This window comes from Cervus elaphus, chromosome 12, assembly GCF_910594005.1.
Source record: "Cervus elaphus chromosome 12, mCerEla1.1, whole genome shotgun sequence".
In the NCBI taxonomy this organism is placed as follows: Eukaryota; Metazoa; Chordata; class Mammalia; order Artiodactyla; family Cervidae; genus Cervus; species Cervus elaphus.
Window position 1 is genome coordinate 55,326,848 of NC_057826.1, and position 22,087 is coordinate 55,348,934.

Consider the following 22,087-nt stretch of genomic DNA (forward strand, 5'->3'; position numbering starts at 1 on the left):
TCCTCCACCAACGGAACATAAGCCACTGGGGGACAGGAATGGCTATTTCGTCACTGCTTCAGACAATGCCTGGCACACAGTGAGCCCGTGAAGAAGAGGGGAAGAAAGACAGATAGGGCTACCCCTCTAAGCAGCTCTAGTTCCAGCCTGTTTACGGCCCCAGGCAACATCCTTCCTCTCTCTGAGCCTCGTTTCCTCAACGGTCAGATGAGGGGCTTGGAAGAAAGACCTCTACAGGCCTTCCATCTCACCTGACCTCTAGACCACAAATCCTAGGACAGCAAGCCATGAAAAATGCCTTAGGCCTCTGCTGTCTTTCACTTGCCCTGTGTCCAGCTAGCGTCTAAGGAAAGTTTCAGGTTGTGTGTCGGGTAGGGGGCAGTGGTCCTCCAAGGCTCCCCAGGCTGTGAGGTACATGTGGCCTTCACACCCTGTTGTAGTAGCCCAGAAACATGAGGTCTCTTCCAGTTCTAATATCTCTGATGTACAGAGTCGGGGAGAGACAGAACTAAGAAGGAATGATAGATGAATTCCACAGGAAACTGCTGCTACTTCCTTCTTCAGAGCCCAACACCAACAACCCATCCTGACTTCTCAGTTCTCAGCCCACCCGAGATAATCCCAGTCAACACTGCCCTTGTTGTGCCCACAGCCACGGCCAGGCTGGAGCTCCAGGGCCAAAGACTCCCTGTGGCATGCTCATCTCTGTACCTGGAGCACCCACACACAGGATGTGGCCAACACAAGGCCATCGAATCAAAAGCCACTGTAGAGGACTCCCCCAGTGGTCCAGTGGTTTAAGTCTTTGAGCTTCCAATGTAGGGGGGTGAAAACTTACGACAAACCTAGACAGCTTAATATGCAGAGACATCACATTAAAAGGTCTGCATATTAAAAAGCAGAGACATCACTTTGCCAATAAAGGTCTGTATAGTCATGGCTTTCCAGTAGTCATGTATGGATATGAGAGTTGGACCATAAAGAAGGCTGAGTACTGAAGAACTGATGCTTTCAAATAGTGGTGTTGGAGAAGATTCTTGAGAGTTGCTTGGACTGCAAGCAGATCAAACCAGTGAATCCTAAAGGAGATCAATTCTGAATACTCATCGGAAGGACTGATGCCGAAGCTGAAGCTCCAATACTTGGGCCACCTGATGTGAAGAGCCAACTGACTGGAAAAGACACTGATGCTGGGAAAGACTGAAGATAGGAGGAGAAGGAATAGAGGATGAGATGGTTGGATGGCATCACTGACTCAATGGACATGAATTTGAACAACTCCCAGGAGATGGTGAAGGACAGGGAAGCCTGGTGTGCTGCAGTCCATAGGGTTACAAAGAGTTGGACACAACCGGGCGACTGAACAACAAGGTGACTTCCCTCGTGGTCCAGTGGTTAAGTCTTTCAGTTTCCAACATAGGGGGTGAGGGTTCGATCCCTGCTCAGGGAACTAAGATCCTACATGCCTTGTGGCATGCCCAAAAGTTTTGAAAATTAAATTTAAGAAGACACTGAAAAAAAAAAAAAGAAAAAAAAAAAAAAAAAGAAGACACTGGAAGGGCCTTCCAGGGTCTGTTGCTGAGGGGTCACTTTCTCCCTGACATCACAAGTCAGGAGAAGCACCCAAGTCAAAGAGAACCTCGCTTCCCACTCAGAGGCAGAGTCCAGGTGACCGCCCTTCAGCCTCTCCCCAGCCCTTCCCAGATTCTGGACTGCCAGGGGCAGCGGTTCAGACAGAATGCTGAGGAATCTCCCCTTCGGGGGTCTCTGTAGACACTTGCTCCCTGACCTAGGCAGTCAGCCAGGACAAGCACTTCCTGAACTTGAAGTGCACTTTCTTTTTTCTTTTTTGGCCACGCCGCGTGTCTTGCTGGATCTTAGATCTTAGTTCCCCTACCAGGAGCTGAACCCAGGCCCGACAGTGAAAGTGCCAAGTCCTAACCACTGGACCACCAGGGAACTCCTGTAACTGCACTTTCTATTCTTCCCTGACTAAGGCTCCTCTGGTAGCCTTTTTGTAGTTTTTCTTCAAAAATAAAAGTACCCAGTGACCCAGTTTCTAGTTATCCATCTTAAGGAAACAATCAAAAACAGGATCAGAAATTTCTGCTAAGAGATGTTCATTGCAACTTTAGTAATGAAAATTTTTAAAAATGGAAACTGCCTATTTTTTAAAGTAGGGGAAAAGGCTGAATAATTGAGGCATGCATGTACAAGGGAATGTAAAATTGCATTAAGATATTTAATGACATGAGCAAACCTGTATAATACATTAAGATGTAATATTCAAAGCTGTAGTGGACTTCCCTGGTGGTCCAGGGGTTAAGACTCTGTGCTTCCACTGCAGGGGGTGTGGGTTTGATCCCTGGTTGGGGAACTAAGATCTCAAAGGCCACACGGTATGGCCAAATTTTTTTTTTAAATTGTGGTAAAACACTAACATAAATTCAATGTGATCCTAATGCTTAACATAAAAGGAAGTAAATATATACATATATTTACAAAAAATAAAGAAAGAAAGATAAAAGGAAGTCAAAGAATGAGTCCTGACACAAGAGCTTTTTAAAGGGAAAGGCTCCTGTTCACACCACGGATTCAGTGAAGGCCCTGAACCCCCCGGTTTTTACTCTGCTGGGTGTGTGGAGGGATGGGGCTGGGTGTACTATGAGCACATGTGAGTGTGCAAGAACCATGTGCATCAGAGAACATGACGGGTATGCAGGTACAGACTGGACTGGACAGACCTTGGCCATACCCCTTGCTGGCTGAGCAACTTCCAGCAACTTTCTTAAACTCTTTAGAACACAGTTTCCTCATGAAAAACAAGAGTAAAAATTATTCCCATTTCATGAATTGTTAAGAGACCCAAACTCCAAGACTGGTATTCTGTAATCATTAAAACACCACCCGGATACTAGCTTTGTATAAATGAGAGACAAGGAAAGAGCTTCAGAAAATCTTCATTTCTCTCCAGACAGTAATTACTTTCAGATCTGAGCTTATCCCTGTCCGTTTTGTGGGTTTAGCAAACCTGAAAATGCACCCAATAACTCAGATCCGACGAAGCTTCACGACCAGGCTTGCATGGCTTGTCACTCGATGCAAAGCTTTTTTCAGGAAGATGATTTCACCTTCTATTCAGGCTCTGAGTTTACAGAACAAAACCCAGAGAGCCGTGGAGAATCCCAAGTGGGTTTCAGAAAAGAACCAACGGGTCAGATCTCAGGCCAGAGCCTGGGGAGGGCTTTGGGAGCAAAGCAACAGATAAAACAAGAGTCACTTAGATTCGCCATAACTGTCAGTCGGGTTATGCTGAAAACTTGGAACTCAATAATTCTAGTCCCTTCTGCTGCAAGTCTTTATATCCAGAGAGAAGATTACTTGCAGAGGTGCGCAGGACAAGGAATCACCCTCTGGATCGTTTGTAAAGATTTCCACAAGCCCTGTGACAAGCCTGTGACCTATAAGATCTACCGATCAGTACAACTCTCACAGCCACTTACCTCCCCAGCTCCTCCCCGATGTCATAAAAGTCCTCCACCTTCTGCTGCTTGAACGTCTCCATGTTTGGGCTCTTCATCGAGGCCTGGAGCGTATAGCCCTGAAACAGGAGAAATCCAGAGGTTAGGACAGATGTGTCCATTGGTACCAGTCTGACTCTAAGCCCCAACGTAAATGGCTAAAAATCAAAGGGTAACTCACAGCCCTCATTCCTCAAGAACAGGCTTGATCGAGCCTTTCCTCAGGACCTGTGATCAATGATGTATGATTCTTACTTGATTTATATTAATCCAAGTTTGTTAAGGAGACAGATCTGCTCTGAACATGTTCAGAGAAAACAGAGCCATGGGCAAATTGGGCAATTTGTTCTCACGAAATTCAGGTCTACTAAGAAAAGAGGTATCTGTGATGTAGGAAAAAAAGAGCCCAGTTTTGAGTCAGAATAAGTGAAACTTCCTGAAAGAGGAAAACAAATTTTCTCACCAAAAAAAAAAAAAGGATAAATGTGCGCGAGGTGATAAACTTGTTAATTATCTAGATGAAGGGAATACTCTCACTATATATAAGTGTATCAGATCACCATGATGTACATTTTAAATATCTTAGAATGTTATATGTCAATTATAATTCAATAAAGCTAAAAAAATAATTTAAAAAAAGTTTCAGGTTCAAGTCCCACTTTTGCCTAAGTCATTTAAACTGCACAGTCTTAACTTCCTCATCTGTAAAAGGGGTTAATACTGTAAAAACCACTGCAAATCAGGATATTATTTTATAAACTACAAACCGCAGTAGAAAGGTAAGGGATTATCATGACCTCAACTCCCTCAGGGGCTGTGCCACCCAATTTCAAGTCTGAACTGATTTGCAGTTCACTCATCGCCCTAAGGGAAAGATTGGGGAGGAGGTGTGACAAATAACAATAGGCACCAGGAGTCAGAAACCTGAGGTTCTAGCTGCAATTCTGCCCACAACTAGCTGTGTGACTTCATCTCCTGTCAGCGGGAGGCCTGTTTCCTTGTCTGTAATGCGGCGCTAACTCAGCCTGTCCAGTGCACCTTAGTGAGAACCTCAGGACAACGCTGAGCCACGCAGAGCATCACCACTCCACAGAAGAGGCCGTCTGCATCCTCCCCTGGGGTCCTCCTGCCCCAGGGAGCCCGCTAGTCCTGGGACAGCCACGTGCCACGCTGGATAGCACCCTAAGGGCAGGGCCCAGGATACAGTAAGCACAACATAAAGATAAAACCAGCTACCCATGAATACATATACACAATGGAATATTACCCAGCCATAAGAAGAAATGGAACTGGGTCATTTTTAGAGATGTAGATGGACACAGAGACCGTCATACAGAGTGAAGGAAGTCAGAAAAACACATTTTGTCTATTAACACATATATGTGTGTGGAATCTGAAAAAAAATGGTAGACTATCTTATTTACAAAGCAGAAACAGAGGCACAGAAGTAGACAACAAATACATGGATACCAACTGGAAGCGGGGGATGGGATTAATTGGGAGATTGGGATTGACATATATACATTATTGATAGTATATGTAAAATAAATAATTAACGAAAACCGACTGTATAGCACAGGGAACTCCACTCAATGCTCTGTGGTGATCTAAATGAGAAGGAAATCCAAAAAAGACGAGATTTATGTATACATATAGTTGATTCACTTTGCCGTACAGTAGAAACTACCACAACATTGTAAAGCAATTATACTCCAATAAAAATAAGAATAAATTTTAAAAACAGCTACCTGGGGAGTCATTAGCAAGAGTCATTAGCAAAGGGCTCTCAGAGTTCATTTTGTCTGGCACTGGCAGCTTTTTTTCTGCCAACCAGATACCAACCACGCCCAGGCCCTGTGAGCCCCAAAATACTGTTTTCACCACGCTGGGTGGAGGCACCATTACATAAGGGCACGTCTCATCAGTGCCAAGTGGCTGGAGCTGTCCTAACTCTCAGGTGATACCTATATTTCAGTCTCTCCTCTGTCCCCTACAAACCAGAGTTCTGGTACCAAGATGCCACCTGCCTCTCTCCCTTCCACCGAGGCACACATATCCCTGAAGACCTCCAGGTGGAACTGGCCTGGCTCCCACATCTTACTCTCAGGGTCACCTGCCAATCTCCTCCTGCCTGTCCATCACAGAGCCTCCTAATGTCTTGGTCTTCACTCTGCTCAGCCAGGGCCTGCCAAGAATCTTGAAAGGAGCAGGATCCCCAGTCCTCGGCTAGTCTGAGTGTGTATCAGTCACAAGACCCATAGCAGTCTGGCTCCCTGTCTGGGACTCAGTCCCCCTTCTCTGTAACCTGGGGTGAAAGCATCTGTATCACCTACTTCACACATGCAGGTGAGGATCCACTGTGATAAAGACATAAACTGCTGGGCAAATAAGCAGTTTTGTTGTTGTTTGACTCATCCCCAGGTTATTGTGTTTCTGCTTCCCAAAGCCACTGAGACCAATTCTGTTCCCTTCTGAGGAAAAGGAACTGGGATTCTGGCAAGTTTGGCTTGACCAGATCAAAAGCTCGGCTCCCCTCACCCCCACCCCCGTCCTGGCAAGGTTCCTAAGACTAGGCAGAGGGTGGCAGGACTGCTATCTCTCAGCTTCTTTTTGCTGCAAAAACACTTCCAAACAAACCATTTGAGCCAGATCCTGGGGGTGGAGGTAGGAGTAGCTACTAATTTCCCACAGCTAGATGAAAGCAGAAAACTTCAAAAAAATTATGTTGGCAGATACCCTGAGAGTGGTCCCAAGAACAGCCAAGATCCTCCTTGGCTAGAGGCCAGCTGCATTTGCTATCAGGAGCTGAGCTGGATTTGAAACTGTCCCGCCTCCCCAGCTCCACCATGAGCCCCTGCCCTGTGCTCACATCCTGGGTGACCCGAAATGGGGGCCTTGGGAGCCAACTAAGCTCAAACTAGGCCCACCAGTTTGGCCCCAACTCACCATTTCGGCATAGGCCCCTCCCCCACAAATCCTCTACTATAGCCCCAAGTAGACTTTTCCCAGTCCTCCAAAACTTTCACCCCTGCTACACCCCAGCTCAAGTTGGGCCCTTTTCATGGCAGAAGGGATGGATGGGGGGAGGGCACCTGGAGAGCCCTCCAAGTAAAACTCTTCCCTTCCTGCAAAGCCAGGCTCAAATGTTACCATCTCTATGAGCCTCCATGACTCTTTTCCTTACAAAACAGATGAAAAATTCTTCTTCTCTTTAAATTCTCACAGAGGCCTCTTTACAGATTTTTAGGGTTAGAGTTTACCATGGTCTGGTTCATATCATAATCTATGTCAATGTGTAACCCAAAGGGAGAAAGCACAGACTGCACAGGCATACAGGCCTGGGTTTGAATCCCAGCTCTGCCGCCTACTAGCACACACAGCACGGTACAACTTTTCTGAGCTTCAAATTACTTACATAGAAAATGAGTCTAGAGACTTCCCTGGTGGTCCGGTGGCTAAGACTCTACACTCCCAATGCTGGGGACCTGGGTTCCATCCCTAATCAGGGAACTAGATCCCATATGCTGCAACTAAGAGTCTGCATGCCACAACTAAAGATCTTGAGTGCCACAACTAAGACCCGACACAGCCAAATCAATATTTTTTTAAAAAAAGAAAAGAAAGAGAATGAGTCCAGACAATGCCTAGTGTTAGTGAATATTTGGAGAACTCTCAAACACTGCTTAGGAGAGTATTCACTAGGACAACTACTTTGGAAAACTCTTGGGCAGTATCTATGGACATCCTTAAGAGAAATGCATGTAGATGGTTTCCAAAATGGTCCACATTAGAACATTCACAGCTGCTCTATTAGTAATATCTAAAAATTGCAAACAACCCAAATAGCTATCAAGTGAAGAATGGATAGAGTTATACCCATACAATGAAATTATTATATAACAATAAGAATAAATAAACTACTGTTGCCTGCAACAATATGGATGAAACTCACAAACACAGTGTTGAAGGAAAGAAAACAGACACAAAAGACCACAGACGGTGTGATTCTCTTTTAGGTAAAACAAAACCATGGTGCTAGAAGTTAGAATAGTGGTCACGCCTGGGTCAGAGATTGTGCCTGGAAGGGGACACAAGGAGTTTTTTGAGTGCTGCCAATGCTGTTTCTTGATGTATATACGTACCCTTATTTTGTGTGCAATAAAAATTTTAAATAATTAAAAATGAGTCTAATATCTGCTTTATGGGACAAATGAGATAACATATGTAAAGTGCTCTTTTTTTTCATTTATTTTTATTAGTTGGAGGCTAATTACAATATTGTAGTGGTTTTTGTCATACATTGACATGAATCAGCCATGGATTTACAAGTATTCCCCATCCCGATCCCCCCTCCCTAAAGTGGTTTTAATAGTCCCTGGATGGTTCCAACAAATATGAATTCCTTCCCTCCTGCCTATTGGAGCTTCATGAGGGCAAGAGTTGTGACATTCTCACCTCTACCCCCTTGTGGGAGCTGGTACACAGCACGTACTCCAACATGTTTGATTTAAATGCAGTGTCCCAGCTGTCCTTCTCAAGACTGCTGCTCAGAAAGCTCATCAGGTAAAAACAGCTATTAACTTAAAGCCCCTTCCTACCATTGCTCCCCAAGATGAATTTGCATATTACCAGTTTAGAGACATGACACTAAAGGAGAGACATTTTCAGGTGGAATTAGTCACCACCTAGGACCCAGAAGCACAGGGACATTTCTGACCCGCAAAAGATGAAACCACACAGCAGAGGGCACGGATACACCATTTGGCTAGAAGCCCAGGCCACTGGCTCCAGGCACTCCAACATTTCTGAAAGTTAAGACAGACTTCCTCAATTCAGTTCAGTTCAGTCGCTCAGTCGTGTCCGACTCTTTGCGACCCCATGGACTGCAGCACGCCAGGCTTCCCTGTCCATCACCAACTCCTGGAGTTTACCCAAACTCATCTCCATTGAGTCGGTGATGCCATCCAGCCGTCTCGTCCTCTCTCATCTCCGTCTCCTCCTGCCTTCAATCTTTCCCAGCATCAGGGTCTTTTCCAATGAGTCAGCTCTTCACATCAGGTGGCCAAAGTATTGGAGTTTCAGCTTCAACATCAGTCCTTCCAATGAACACTCAGGACTGATCTCCTTTAGGATGGACTGGTTGGATCTCCTTGCAGTCCAAGGGACTCTCAAGAGTCTTCTCCAACTCCACAGTTCAAAAACATCAATTCTTTGGTGCTCAGCTTTCTTTATAGTCCGACTCTCACATCCATACATGACCACTGGAAAAACCATAGCCTTGACTAGACGGACCTTTGTTGACAAAGTAATGTCTCTGCTTTTTAATATGCTGTCTAGGTTGGTCATAGATTTTCTTCCAAAGAGCAAGCGTCTTTTAATTTCATGGTTGCAGTCACTATCTGCAGTGATTTTGGAGCCCCCAAAATAAAGTCTGCCACTGTTTCCACTGTGTCCCCATCCATTTGCCATCAAGTGATGGGACCGGATGCCACGATCTCAGTTTTCTGTATGTTGAGCTTTAAGCCAACTTTTTCACTCTCCTCTTTCACTTTCATCAAGAGGCTCTTTAGTTCTTCTTTGCTTTCTGCCATAAGGGTGATGTCATCTGCATATCACAGACTTTCTAGAACCTCACAAAAAGGGACCTTGAGGAACCTCAAGGACTTTTAGTCTCCACTCAGGAGCCACTTGCATGAGGAAGGGAAGTTAGAGAAGTTCCACTTTATCTACACTATACTTGAGGGTTCTGTGGAAGAATTCGGGGGTGGGAGGAGTTTGAAACCCACTGCTGTCTGGTCAAACCCACTTGTTTTGCAAGAAGAGGAAACTGAGGTCCAGACAGGAGAAAGGACTTGCTAAAAGTCACACAGCCCATGCCAGCTGCTCTTCCCCTGGCTTTTGTCACCAGCACCTCAACCCTCCAACAGTGGCTCCAAGGTTGGGAGGCCAGTGGCCTCCTGAGGAACAACCTAGGAGAGGGCCTCCAAGGCTGAAGGATTATCTCAGAAGGAAATTTCAACCTTACTAAGCTTACTTACAACCTTCCCCCTCCCACAGGGGACCCAGCCCACCCTGCTGAACTCTCAGAGATCCTCACCCAGCGCAAGTAAAATGGAAGCACGATTGTCCCCTTACACCCCCTCCCATGAAGAATCATCACAATCAGGCTCTGAGGAAGCTGTCAACAGAGGGGAGGGGCGTCCGACATCACAGCGCACCTCTGCGCATTGGAGGCTGTGACACACCCCAATCTCTGATGAGGAAGCTTGGACTCAGAGAAGCTCAGCCGCCTGCCTAATGGACATGAGAAACCTATCTTCCTGGTGAAGGTCCAGCTCTGCTGGGCAGCCTGCTTGCTCATTCCCACATCTAACAACTGGGGAGCCCTCAGGGAGGGTATCAGGGTCAGTTCAGGTCTCCATCCTGCCAGTAGGAAACTTGTCCCACACCCACTCACATCCACACACTCCTGCGCACACTTGAGAGTCCCTTGGACTGCAAGGAGATCCAACCAGTCCATCCTAAAGGAAATCAGTCCTGAATATTCACTGGAAGGACTGATGCTGAAGCTAAAACTCCAATACTTTGGCCACCTGATGTGAAGCACTGACTCATTGGAAAAGACCCTGATGCTGGGAAAGACTGAAGGCAGGAGGAGAAGGAGACGAGAGAGGATGAGATGGTTGGATGGCATCACCGACTCGATGGACATGAGCTTGAGCAAGCTTCGGGAGTTGGTGATGGACAGGGAAGCCTGGCGTGCTGCAGTCCTTGGGGTCGCAAAGAGTCAGACATGACTGAGCGACTGAACTGAACTGAACAGGGAGTGGGTCAGGGTCAGTTCAGGTCTCCTTCCTGCCAGTGGGAAACTTGTCCCACACCCACTCACATCCACACACCCCTGTGCCCCTGCTCAAGCCTCTCTCAAGGCTGCTGAATGGAACCACTTCAGAAGCTAAAAACACATCTCAGGAGATGGGTGGTTTGGGGAAGAACAGGACTCCGGAAGCAATAGTGAAGAGGCCAACGTGCCAGCGTCGCTCCGTCTCCAGGACTCTCCCAAGGAATGCCATACACAAAGCAGTTGAGAAACACAATGTCAGAAAACACAGCAGCAACCTCCAGCTGCCCCCCACCCAGGGGCCACCCCCACTGGATTCTCAAATACAAGGGCATGTGCTCTCTTCACCTGCCCCTAGGACCTTCCCACCTGCCAGTGAGGCAGCAGTTAGGCATCCTCTCTTCCAGCGCGCCCTCCTAACCTACCACCTCTATGGCCTCCTGCTCACCCCTCTGGGCTCCCTCTCCTCCCCAAAGTGAGAAGACTAGCCTCCACCTTGCAGAGTTACAGTGAGGATCAGCCCGATCCACACATGCCATGAGCCATCCACAATGCCTAGCCCGGAGTCAGGTCAACTGCTGACAATACGCTGGGGTCAAAACCCCAACCTGCTGCAGACCTACTGGCTGGCCCCCTGCCCACCCTAACCATGCCCCATCCCAGGCTCCAGACGTCGGGGACCACAGCTTCCTTCTGCCACTGAGAAAGCTGACTGGATACGGATGGAGCAGCCTCCTCGCATCAGCTGCTCGCACAAAGAGAAGGCGGTAAGTGAAGTGTAGGATGCTGAGAAGCCCAGATCCCCTCTCCTCCCGGAAATCTGGGGTGCTCTCCCCCGTCAAGGAGTCCTAACATGATGGAAGTCTCTCTCCCATCTCCCCCGCCCCCCCCTCCCCCCCGCCCCCAGGCGCCCGGTCTACCCGCTCTCCCACCCGATCTTTCTGGTCAAAAGGCCAGACTTCACAGGCAGCCTTAGGGGCCAGCAGTCAGGTCCCGGAGGTCGAGGACCGGCCAGAGCGCCCAAGGCCAAGGCTGGCCATACCCGGGGGGGGAGGGGGGGGGCGGGGGCGGCGACAGGGAATAGGCGGCTAACGCCCCGGAGCAATTTGTCTCCTCCTGCCCAGCCCCGGACCGATCACCCCATCCCGCCCGTGGAGCCCGCAGACGGGCGCTACTCACGGCGGGAGGCTGCGCGGCGGCGGCGGCCGTGGGAGCGCGGTGGGCACCGGGGGCCCGGCGGGGCGCGCTGCTCTCTGATCTGCTCCGCTCCCTGATCGCCCGCCCTCAGAGACACCGAGGAGGCGGAGCGGCGGGCCCCGTCCCAGGCGCCGGCTGGACGCGCGCCCGGAGCCCCGAGACCCGGCTCTGAGCGCCCCCTGCCGGGAGTCCCCTCGGGGCACCCTGGGGTGAGGGCTGCAAGCCTCCTGGCCAGGTCGGATCCAGCACCTCCAAAAGCCGAGGTTCCCGGAGAGGGGGCGAGAGCCAGTCGCAAGACCTGGCGTTTTCACGGACTCCTCCGCTTACATGCTTTGTGGCTTTGAACAAGTCAGCTAACCTCCTAACCTGGAAGTTGGTGTACATGAGCTGATACAGTCGATATAGCCTGGCGAGATCACTCAGAAAGCGGTATTTCCTTGTCCACCGCTTCCACGCACGCACCGTGAGAGAAGTCCCACCAGGGAGCAGACCTCTTCCTTCCTCCCAGCCAGAGCGGAAACCTTACCAGCCACGGTTCACAGTGGGCTGGGGGCCGTGATGGGGGTGGGGGGACACTTCCCTCCTCACCTCCCCGTCCGCTCACCCCCACCCCCACTTGGAAGCGGCCTGGCCTCAGTGCCCGCAGCCCTGCCTGGCACGTTGGTGAGTGAAGCCCCGCATCACCCTCCTGCCTTCCCGAGTGAAAGACCGGGGAGTGGAGTGTTCCTCTCTTCCTCCTGCCGAAAATCCCGGGAGGAAAAAGGAATGAGAATGGAAGGGGTGGTGGAAGGAAATGGAAACAAAATGTAAATGAAGTTCAGTGGTCTTATTTCAAGACAAGAGGCTGTTTAAAGTAATGAAGGCCCCTTCCCAGAACCTCGCTCCTAGGCCATCCAGGCAGCTCCTCAAGGTAGTCCCAGAGGACAGAGTTATAGATTCAGTCTTTTATTTGGTTCAAAGCTCTGCCATTCCCAGTCTTGGTCATGGCACTTGAACTTATTCTTTTTTTTTTTTTTTTAATTAATGTGTAGTTCTTTTCCTTTTCCTTTCTTTTTTTTTTTTTTTTTTTGGCCATGCAGGTTCACCCACCAGGGATGGAACTCCCACCCCCTGCAGTGGAAGTGGGAAGTCTTAACCACTGGACTGCCAGGGAAGTCCCTGACCTTGTTCTTCATCAGCAAAGTAGGCAAACACCCCTTCTTACAGCATCTAACAGAACTACTGTGGGGCTGAAATGAGACAGAGTGTATAAGATGCACCTAGAGGATCTCTCTGGGGCTTCCCCAGTGGCTCAGCAGTAAAGAACCCGCCTGCCAATGCGGGAGATTTAGGAGCCTCAGGTTGGATCCCTGGGTTGGGAAGATCCCCTGGAGGAGGAAATGGCAACCCACACCAGTATTCTTGCTGGGAAATCCCATGGACAGAGGAGCCTGGCAAGCTACAGTCCATGGGGTTGAAAAGAGCCTGACACTATTTAATGACTGAGCGCACACACACACACACACACACACACACAGACACACACAGACACACACACACACAGGAGCTCTACTCACATGAGCAACTCCCTGTCTCTAGTTTAGCCTTCCTAGATACTGGGGTGCTGAGATGTACAGATGAACCAACCCTCCCCCACCCCCCAACTGACTGGTACCTCCGCATTTGTGACGGCCTCTAGAAAGATGCCCGGGCTTCCCTGTCCATAAACTTGACAACCTTCCAGGACAGCACAGGCTTTGAGCCATCACTACCAAGAGCACCAGGCTACCTTGAGTTGAGTAATATCCAAGACCAGAGGTGGCTCTCCAAGTCAATGGACTCAGGAGGATACCCACTAGTAAAGTTTCTCCAGCATAAGGTGAAACCTTCATCCTCAGACCACCCTTCAAACACCTCCTCCCCCATTTCCTGTTATCTATTGCTGTGTAACAAACCACCCCAGCCTTGTGGCATGAAGCAGTTTTGTTCAACTCATGTTTTGAGGGTTAGAAGCACTGACAATGCACAGTATATATGGCTTATCTCTGCTCTAGGATGTCTGGTGTTTCAACTAAGGAGACTTGAGTGGGTGGGAGTGACTTGAATGGCTGGGGGCTGGAATCATCTGGAAGGGTCTTTATTCACATGGCCAGACCCTGCACTATGATGAATGCAAGGCTGGGCTCAGCTGTGTTGCCCAAGCACCTACATGTCACCTTGCCATCCCTTCCCCCTCCGAGTTCATGCTTAATATCTCTTTTGTGGCAGCAATGTCCTTGTCCAAGGCAAAGTGAACATTCTTGGATTGACACACAGCAGTCAAAAAGTGCTAGTCAAAAGCTAGTCAAAAAATGCTGCAGCAGCAAGGGTCACTATCAATCATTCCATCCAGCCTGATCATTTTTCAGATGAGGAAACTGAGGCTCAGAGAAGAGAAGTGACTTGCGCAAGGTCACACAGCTGGTAAGAGACAGAGCTAGGATTAGAGCCAGGCCCCCTCCTGATTCTGTTTGGTGCTCTTTCCTCTATACCCGCCAAACGCATTGCCTAGGGAGGTACCATCTGGAAATGCATTTTGTGCTTGGGGTGGAGTGACTTCATCAGACGCGGAGGGCAGCGACTGAACACTGAACATGGGACCAAGGCAACAGTGGCAGGGAAGGGAGACCTTGAGGGTGGCGGCAGCAAGGACGCCTACTCCAGAATGAAGTCAAGAGGAGGTCCAGGTATTAACAGCTGAGAATTATGCACTCAGCCTCAGTTCCTGCATGGATCCAGATGCCTCCCCTGGCATTGAAGGCTCTGACCTGCGTTTTCTCACTGCGTACACACATCCTCTTCCCTCTTCCCAAGAGTGCACATCTGCTCTCTTGCCAGCTTGGCTTATTGGCTGTTCCTGCCTCCATGTTTTTGTTTAAGGCTTTCCATCATCACTGCTTCATTCCATCCCACAAAATCCTATCCATTCTTCAAGGGCCCTCTCATGTATCATATCTTTCATGGAAACTTCCCTGATCTCACCTCTAGATGGCTCCTCCCGTGAACCCTACCACTCTTGGTTTCTAGCCAATTGACATTCCCTTTCCTCTATTTTACTTGTAATGAGTGTCCACTTCTCTTCTCCTCAAGGGCAAGGACAGCGCCTTGTTCATATTTGTACCCATACACTTCCTGATATCCCCAACCCAGCAAAGTCTGTTAAATTGAATTACTAGAATGTGAATGCCACAAGGTAAGGGACCATAACTGTCTTGTTTCCTATTGTCTCCCAAGGGTACCCAAGTGCCTAGCACTTACTCTCAGACAGAGAGATGTACAGTTAATGTGAATTACTGGCACATTACATTAAAGGAGTTCTCAGCCCTGAAAGCACATCAGAATCACCCCAGGAGAGTTTGAAAATCCTAACACTCAGGCTGCACCCCACACCAATTACAGCAGACCCTTGGGAGTGGGATCTGGGCTTCAGCAGTGGTTAAAATCCTAAAAGAATCCAGAGGATGAAAAACACCTTGTCTCAAGAAGAACATCAATCCGAACAACAGCAAACTTCCCACTTATCAAACCAAACTGTCCACTAAGTATGAGAGTAAAATGAAGCTATTCTTGCAAAATGGCTTAGAAATTTTACTACATGTATCCGATGTGAAAAAATTACTCTAGAAAGTGTAGAAATGTTTAAAGTATCCAAAAACAGCATGATACGGGATCCAAGCTATAGCCTGGGATGTGTATGATCCAGAAAAATGGAATACAGCTGGAAAGAAAATAATTCCTAATTCTTTAGGGGCTGACCAAGACTTCTCAATCAAGTAGCCAAATTTCAGTGATATAGGATTATATTTCCTTCTTTATGCACCCAATCCTGTTTCTTCAGAATGTCTTAGATTCATCAGACCCCTTAAGTGTATTGATTCAGAACTCCGGGGATGGGGCTGAGGAATGGGAATCTTTAACAAGCCCCGCTAAAAGACTCAAATCTACACAAAAATGTGAGATCGAATGCATAATTGTTTCCAATAGGAATTACACATGTTATTGGTTTTACATATTATTTCAATATTATTGGTTTTAAATAATTACATATTATTGGTTTTAAATTTTGAAGTAACCTATAAGCAAAGAAGGAAATAGTTTATTACTTACAAAACAGAAAGAGACTCACAGACTTGGAGAACGAATTTATGGTTGTCGGGGAAGAGAGATGGGGGGAAAGGATACTTGGGGAGTCTGGGATGGACATGGACACATTGCTATGTTTAAAATGGATAGCCGAGAAGGACCTACCATGGAGCATGAGGAAATCTGCTCAATGTTATGTAGCAGGCTAGATGGGAGAAGAGTTTGGGGGAGAATGGATACATGTATAAGTCTGGCTGAGTCCCTTCGCTGTTCACCTAAAACTGTCACAACACTGTTAATCTACTATCCCCCAATAGAAAATAAAAAATTTAAGAAAATTAATGCTTAAAAAAAAAGAATGAATTAGTTTAACTATAAGTGCAGATCAAAATGTAATGGTATACATCTTGACAACACAAAAAGTAAATACCTATCAAATTTGGGAAGTGGCAAGGGGAGTTAAGGTAGAAGGAAGGGAATTTGCTGTAGTTTATACGATGTTTATAATGGAAGACTCCTAAGGGAAATGACTGATACTGGGGTCTGGGCAGGGAGAAGACAAGATGAACCTAGAACATCTTGTGCTGGAAAGTAAGAAAGTGCTCCAAAATGGATGGGAATTACTGTATGGAGAAAAAGGGAACCAGATGGAAGAGTCTCTTACTGGCCAGATTTGGAATAATTTGGATGTTGAAATAAATAATGATGGGAATAGATGATAGCATACTGAATATCATAGCATGAATATGCTATGCATGTGTTCTAATCTGATAACTTTTTAAAAAGCAACTTTATTGATGTGTAATTTTACATTCCATAAACCTATTTTTTTTTTAATTTTACTTATGTATTTGGCTGTGCCAGGTCTTAGTTGTGGCCTGTGGAATCTTTAGTTGCAGCATACATGATCTACTTCCCTACCAGGGATTGAACCTGTGTCCCTATATTGGGAGCATGGAGTCTTAGCCACTGGACCAACAAGTGAAAGTGAAAGTCGCCCATTCTTGTCCAACTCTTTGCAACCCCATGGACTATACAGTCCATGGAATTCTCTGGGCCAGAATAAGTGGATAACCTTTCCCTTCTCCTGGGATCTTCCCAACCCAGGAATCGAACCGGGGTCTCCTGCACTGCAGGCTGATTCTTTACCAACTGAGCTACCAGGGAAGCCCACTGGACCAACAGGGAAGTCCCTAATCTGATATTTAAAAATAAAAATTAAAGCAAGGCGAAGGAAAGAAAGGAAAGCTATTTCTCATAGAAAAATGCCAACTTATAAGTGTAGAAGAAATAATGGAATTAGAAAAGCCAGTGCTTTACCACCACATGTAATGAGTGATTAAAGCAGGATTCATCATTGGATATTACAACCATTGAGTGAAAGACTGTTAGAAAACAGGATGCTTACAGGGTTTCTAAGTATCACCCCACAGATTACTCCTCATTAATGACAGAGGGGAAAAGGTACTTTGACAATGCAGGAATCTGGCAGATAGCACCTTAATAAAATGTCCACATTTAGCATCAATAATAACAGCACTAGGAGTTCCCTGGTGCTCCAGTGGTTAAGGCTCTTTGCCTCCAACTCAGGGGTCATGGGTTCAATCCCTGGTCAAGGGATTAGGATTCCACATGCCACACAGCTAATAATAATAATAATAATAGGACAAACTGACCTCATGTGCCCACTGATATGTGGCACTGAGAAAGGTCTATGTAGCATCTATATAGTACTGTGTAGCATCTATGTAGTACTCCTTCCAAAAATATAGAAGCTGAAACTAATCATGAGGAAAGTATCAGACAAATCAGATGGAGAAACATTCTGCAAAACAGCACACGTCTTTGTTTTTCTTTGTTTGTTTGTTTTGTTTTTTTAAAAATGGGCAAAGGTTTTATTTTATTTTATTTTTTAATTCCTTTTTTTTTCCATTTATTTTTATTAGTTGGAGGCTAATTACTTTACAGTGTTGTAGTGGTTTTTGCCATACATTGACATGAATCAGCCATGGATGTACATGTGTTCCCCATCCCAATCCCCTCTCCCGCCTCCCTCCCCATCCCATCCCTCTGGGTCTTCCCAGTGCACCAGCCCTGAGCACTTGTCTCATGCATCCAACCTGGACTGGCGATCTGTTTCACACTTGATAGTATACTAGTTTCAATGCTAGTCTCTCAGAACATCCCACCTTCACCTTCTCCCACAGAGTCCACATGTCTGTTCTATACATCTGCGTCTCTTTTTCTGTTTTGCATATAGGGTTATCATTACCATCTTTTTATACAGTTGGTATACTGTATTGGTGTTTATCTTTCTGGCTTACCTCACTCTGTATAATGGGCTCCAGTTTCATCCATCTCATTAGAACTGATTCAAATGTATTCTTTTTAATGGCTGAGTAATATTCCATTGTGTATATGTACCATAGCTTCCTTATCCATTTGTCTGCTGATGCACATCTAGGTTGCTTCCATGTCCTGGCTATTATAAACAGCAGCATAGCTCTTTGAAAAACCAGCGTCATGAAAGAAAACCCAGACTATTCTACATTACATAAGCTGAATACACAGCAACTCAGATCAATATGTGACGAGTGATTGGATCCTGGATTTTTAAAAAGTTAAAGGGACATTATTGGACAATTGCAGAAATTTGGATATGGACATTTTATTACATAGTCATCTCCTCCTGGAAAGACTGAAGGCAGGAAGAGCAGGGGGCAAGAGAGGATGAGATGGTTGGATGGTATCACCGATTGAATGGACATGAATCTGAGCAAGTTCTGGAAGATAGTGAAGGACAGGGAAGCCTGGCATGCTGTAGTCCATGGGGTCGCAAAGAATCGGACATGAATGAGTGACTGAAGAACAACAAATCAATTCAGTGTTTTCTGAGTGAGAGGACTGTATTGTGGTTATGGAGGAGAATGTCCTTCCTCTTCAGTCATGCATGTTGTAGTATATTGGGGAGAAATGGCATCATGCCTATAACTGTTCCTCAAATGGTTCAGCAAAAAGAGTATGTATATATGTAGAGTGAGAAAAAACTATTAACAATTGAAAGATCTGGGTGAATTCTTGCAACTTCTCTGTAAGTCTGAAATTTTTCGAAATTTAAAGCTGGAGAAAGGACTTCCTTGGTGGTCCAGTGGATAAAAATCCACCTGTCAAGCAGGGGACACAGGTTCTATGCCTGGTCCAGGAAGATCCATATGCCCCGGAGCAACTCAGCCCTGTGAACCACAACTACTGAGCCGGTGCTCCAGAGCCGGTGCTCCACAACAAGGGGAGCACCGCAGTGAGAAGCCCCTGCACCACCACAGCAGCGACGACCCACCACAACCAAAAATAAATACATTCTAAAAAAAGTAAAACATAATATTTATTATGATAATTTGCAGAACAACTAAAACTAAAAATTGTTCAAAGTGGTTTTCATTGAGGAATAACACTGGAGTGGGTGGAAAAGGAGACCTCTAGTTTCCATTTTGCATTTTATATTTTTTTTACCTTTCTTTTTGGTTTTGCTATGTTTCCACATTGCTTCTATGATCAAAGAAATGATCATAGGAAATGCCAAAGACCCAGGCCTTTGGTAAAGCTAAATCCTTTCATTATGACCAAGATGAGCCTGGAATAACAAGAAAACATTGTCCCCTGAGCTGAGGGAGAGAAAGGAAACATCTAAGAAGAAAGGACATAGAAAACACATTCTTGACATCTAAGAATGTGAACAGGGTGCCACAGTACAAGTCTTAGGAGTTTGGATAGAATCAAAGGACATTTTCCCAAGGGGAAAAATACATTTTATTTATCTACCACCTTTAAATATATGTATTTTTAAAATGGTGTTAGGGACTTCCCTGGCGGTCCAGTAGCTAAATCTCTGTGTTCCTAATGTAGGTGGCCTGGGTTCTATCCCTGGTCAGGGAACCAGATTCCACATGATGCAACTAAAACCTCGCATGCTGCAACTAAGACTCGGTGCAGCCAAAGAAATAAAATAAAAATAAGTATTTTTTAAAATAAGTAAATAAGATGATTTTACAAAGGACACGTATGCTGTAAGGTTTTTTTGCATGTATATGTTTTCAGTAGCACTTGTCAGGGGTTGTCATATTATTCAAAAGAAACGTCTTCATTCCAAATAAACTTTTTTGGAAGGCAGAGATAACTACTCTTAAATTTTAATGTATTTCCTTCCATCTGTTTTTATAAGACAGATACTCTTTTGTACCTGTTGGCCAAGACAGTAGTCTTGCTTTTAATTGGGATCACTTGGCATTTATTGTTTTGATTTTGCTTTTCTTAATTTATCTTGAGAATTCTAACATGTAATTGAAGAGCCTTGAAAACACTGAGATTCCATTAAATGAATGTAATATAAATTATTTTATACTTTACATATTGTTAAACATTAAGTTGTACTTTGTCATTACAAAAAATAACCCTGTAATCATTCATAAATAAGATTTGAAAATAATGGTCATGGATAAGATTCAACAACTAATATTAAGACAATAATGAGTCATCTGGATAAAAACTGAGTTGACAAAAATAGAACTGAGCTGGCTTTATTCCTGATTATAAACCAGCATATATTCCAAATGGCTCAAAGGTTGAAATGTTAAAATATTAAAGAGAACCATAGGAAAAATGTTTTATAGCCTTGGAGAGAAGACCTTCCTAATTATGACCAAAAAATTCAGGATACAAAAATTAACGGTTGATAAATGCAAGTATGCAAAAATATGAAAAACTCTTCATGGCACTAAAAAGAGAGAGAAGTAAAAAATAAGTGGCAAACTAAAACAAAAAAGCTTGTAACACATCACAAAGGGTTACTTTCTCTCTAATATGTAGAGACTTCCTACAAGTCATTAAGGAAAAGACTAATCAGCAAAATGGACAAATGATATGAACAAAAATAGTTCACAGAAAAGGAAACACAAATGTCTGTCTCTACTCATATAAAAAAGATGCTCAAACTCACTCATAATGAGAGAAATACTCACTAAAACTTCACTGAGGTAAAAGTGTTCACATATTAGTTTAACAAAAATCTAAAAGTTTGATGATGCCGTAGGCACATTAGTACATCGGTGGTAGGAATGTAGATCAGCACAATCTCTATTGAGGGCAATTGGTCAGCATCCATTTAGTTATAAACACTTAGATCCCTTACCCAGCAAACTTATTTTCAGAGATTTATCCTAGAGATCCACTTGTCCATGTGTAATAAAAGGTATGTATAAGGTTGTTCATTGTAGCAGTGTTTGTAAGAGCGAAATAGTGGAAAAACCTAAATGTCCATCAATAGGAGGCTTGTTAAAGACAATATGATATATACATAGAACACTATAACACTGTACAAAACATGAGGAAGCTCTTTGTAGATTGCTATGGGAATACATCAAAATATATTCAGTAAAAAAATAATAATACAGGAAGTTATAAAACAATGGAATCTGGCATGATATATGCTAACATTTGTACAAAGGGATATATCTGGGATTTTACAGGCATAAAAATTCTCTGGATCAAAAAGGAAGAAATTATTACCCATGAAACCTATTGGAAAGGGTGAGAACTTGGCAGATTGTTGGGAAGGGATCTTTTCACTGATCTTTCAATGCTTTTTGATGTTTGAACCACTTTAAGGTATCATTTATTCAAAAACAAAATAAATAATCGTTAAATGTGTCCATGCAACCAAAAAACTGGGAAACACTTGTATGTGTGACAGAAACTGCTCATATCCATATTGTATAAAGAGATTTTTTAAATGAACATCTTAGAAAACTAAAAGCTATAAACAGATGATTTCTTAAAAATCTCAATAGAAATCTTTTTAACATTTAATCTTAGCAAACAAATGCAAATAAAACGTCACATTTTAAAATCCTCTACGTTGGACAAAGATTTTTACAGCAAAAACTAAGGCAACATTGTTAATCAACTATCAATATATTCCAATAAAAAATAAGTAGCAAGGGAAAATATAAAAATAAAATAATAATAACCAGGACAGTATTAATTAGTGCAAGGCAGGGACACAAAACTCCCATTCTTGATGGGTGTCAGTTAGTACAAGAAAGGCAACTCAGCAGCTAATGTGTGTCAAAAGCCTCAAAATTACTTATAACCTTTGGCAAAGTAATTCCACATCCGAGGAAGACTTCTGTGATGATCACCCTTGTCAGAACAAAGGCGCAGACCGCCATGCCCGCAGTATGGAGCAGCCCAGTCAGAGAGCGAGTGGGCTGTAGGGGGCCCCTAGGCAGATCCCGGTGAAGGCGGAGAACACCCAGGGCCGCCGATCAGGGCTCTTCAAGTCCTGTTGAACCGTCAGCTGGAAACCTAGAAGCCTCTGCTCTGCTGCCCTCTGGTGGTTCTCAAGTAATAGCACCCAGCCAGGGAGGAGAAC

General features: G+C 45.0%; 1 protein-coding gene across 3 annotated transcripts in view; it reads right to left on the reverse strand.

Annotated features, from left to right (window-relative positions):
* Positions 1–11,958, reverse strand: part of LOC122705540 (death-associated protein kinase 2-like) — a 104,927-nt gene extending 92,969 nt beyond the window's left edge. For 2 of the 3 annotated variants that reach the window (XR_006344128.1, XM_043920975.1), the window contains exons 1-2: positions 11,926–11,958; positions 3,504–3,601 (exon numbers count right to left, since the gene is read on the reverse strand). Coding sequence is in view for 2 of the 3 variants with exons in the window: in XM_043920975.1 (XP_043776910.1) it covers positions 3,504–3,601; positions 11,926–11,943 (116 nt within the window). In the remaining variant the exon portion in view is untranslated. Of the gene's footprint in view, positions 1–3,503; positions 3,602–11,541; positions 11,663–11,925 lie in introns of those variants that run through there. The other variant, XM_043920976.1, reaches the window with a different exon arrangement.
* Between the last annotated feature and the right edge of the window lie 10,129 nt (positions 11,959–22,087).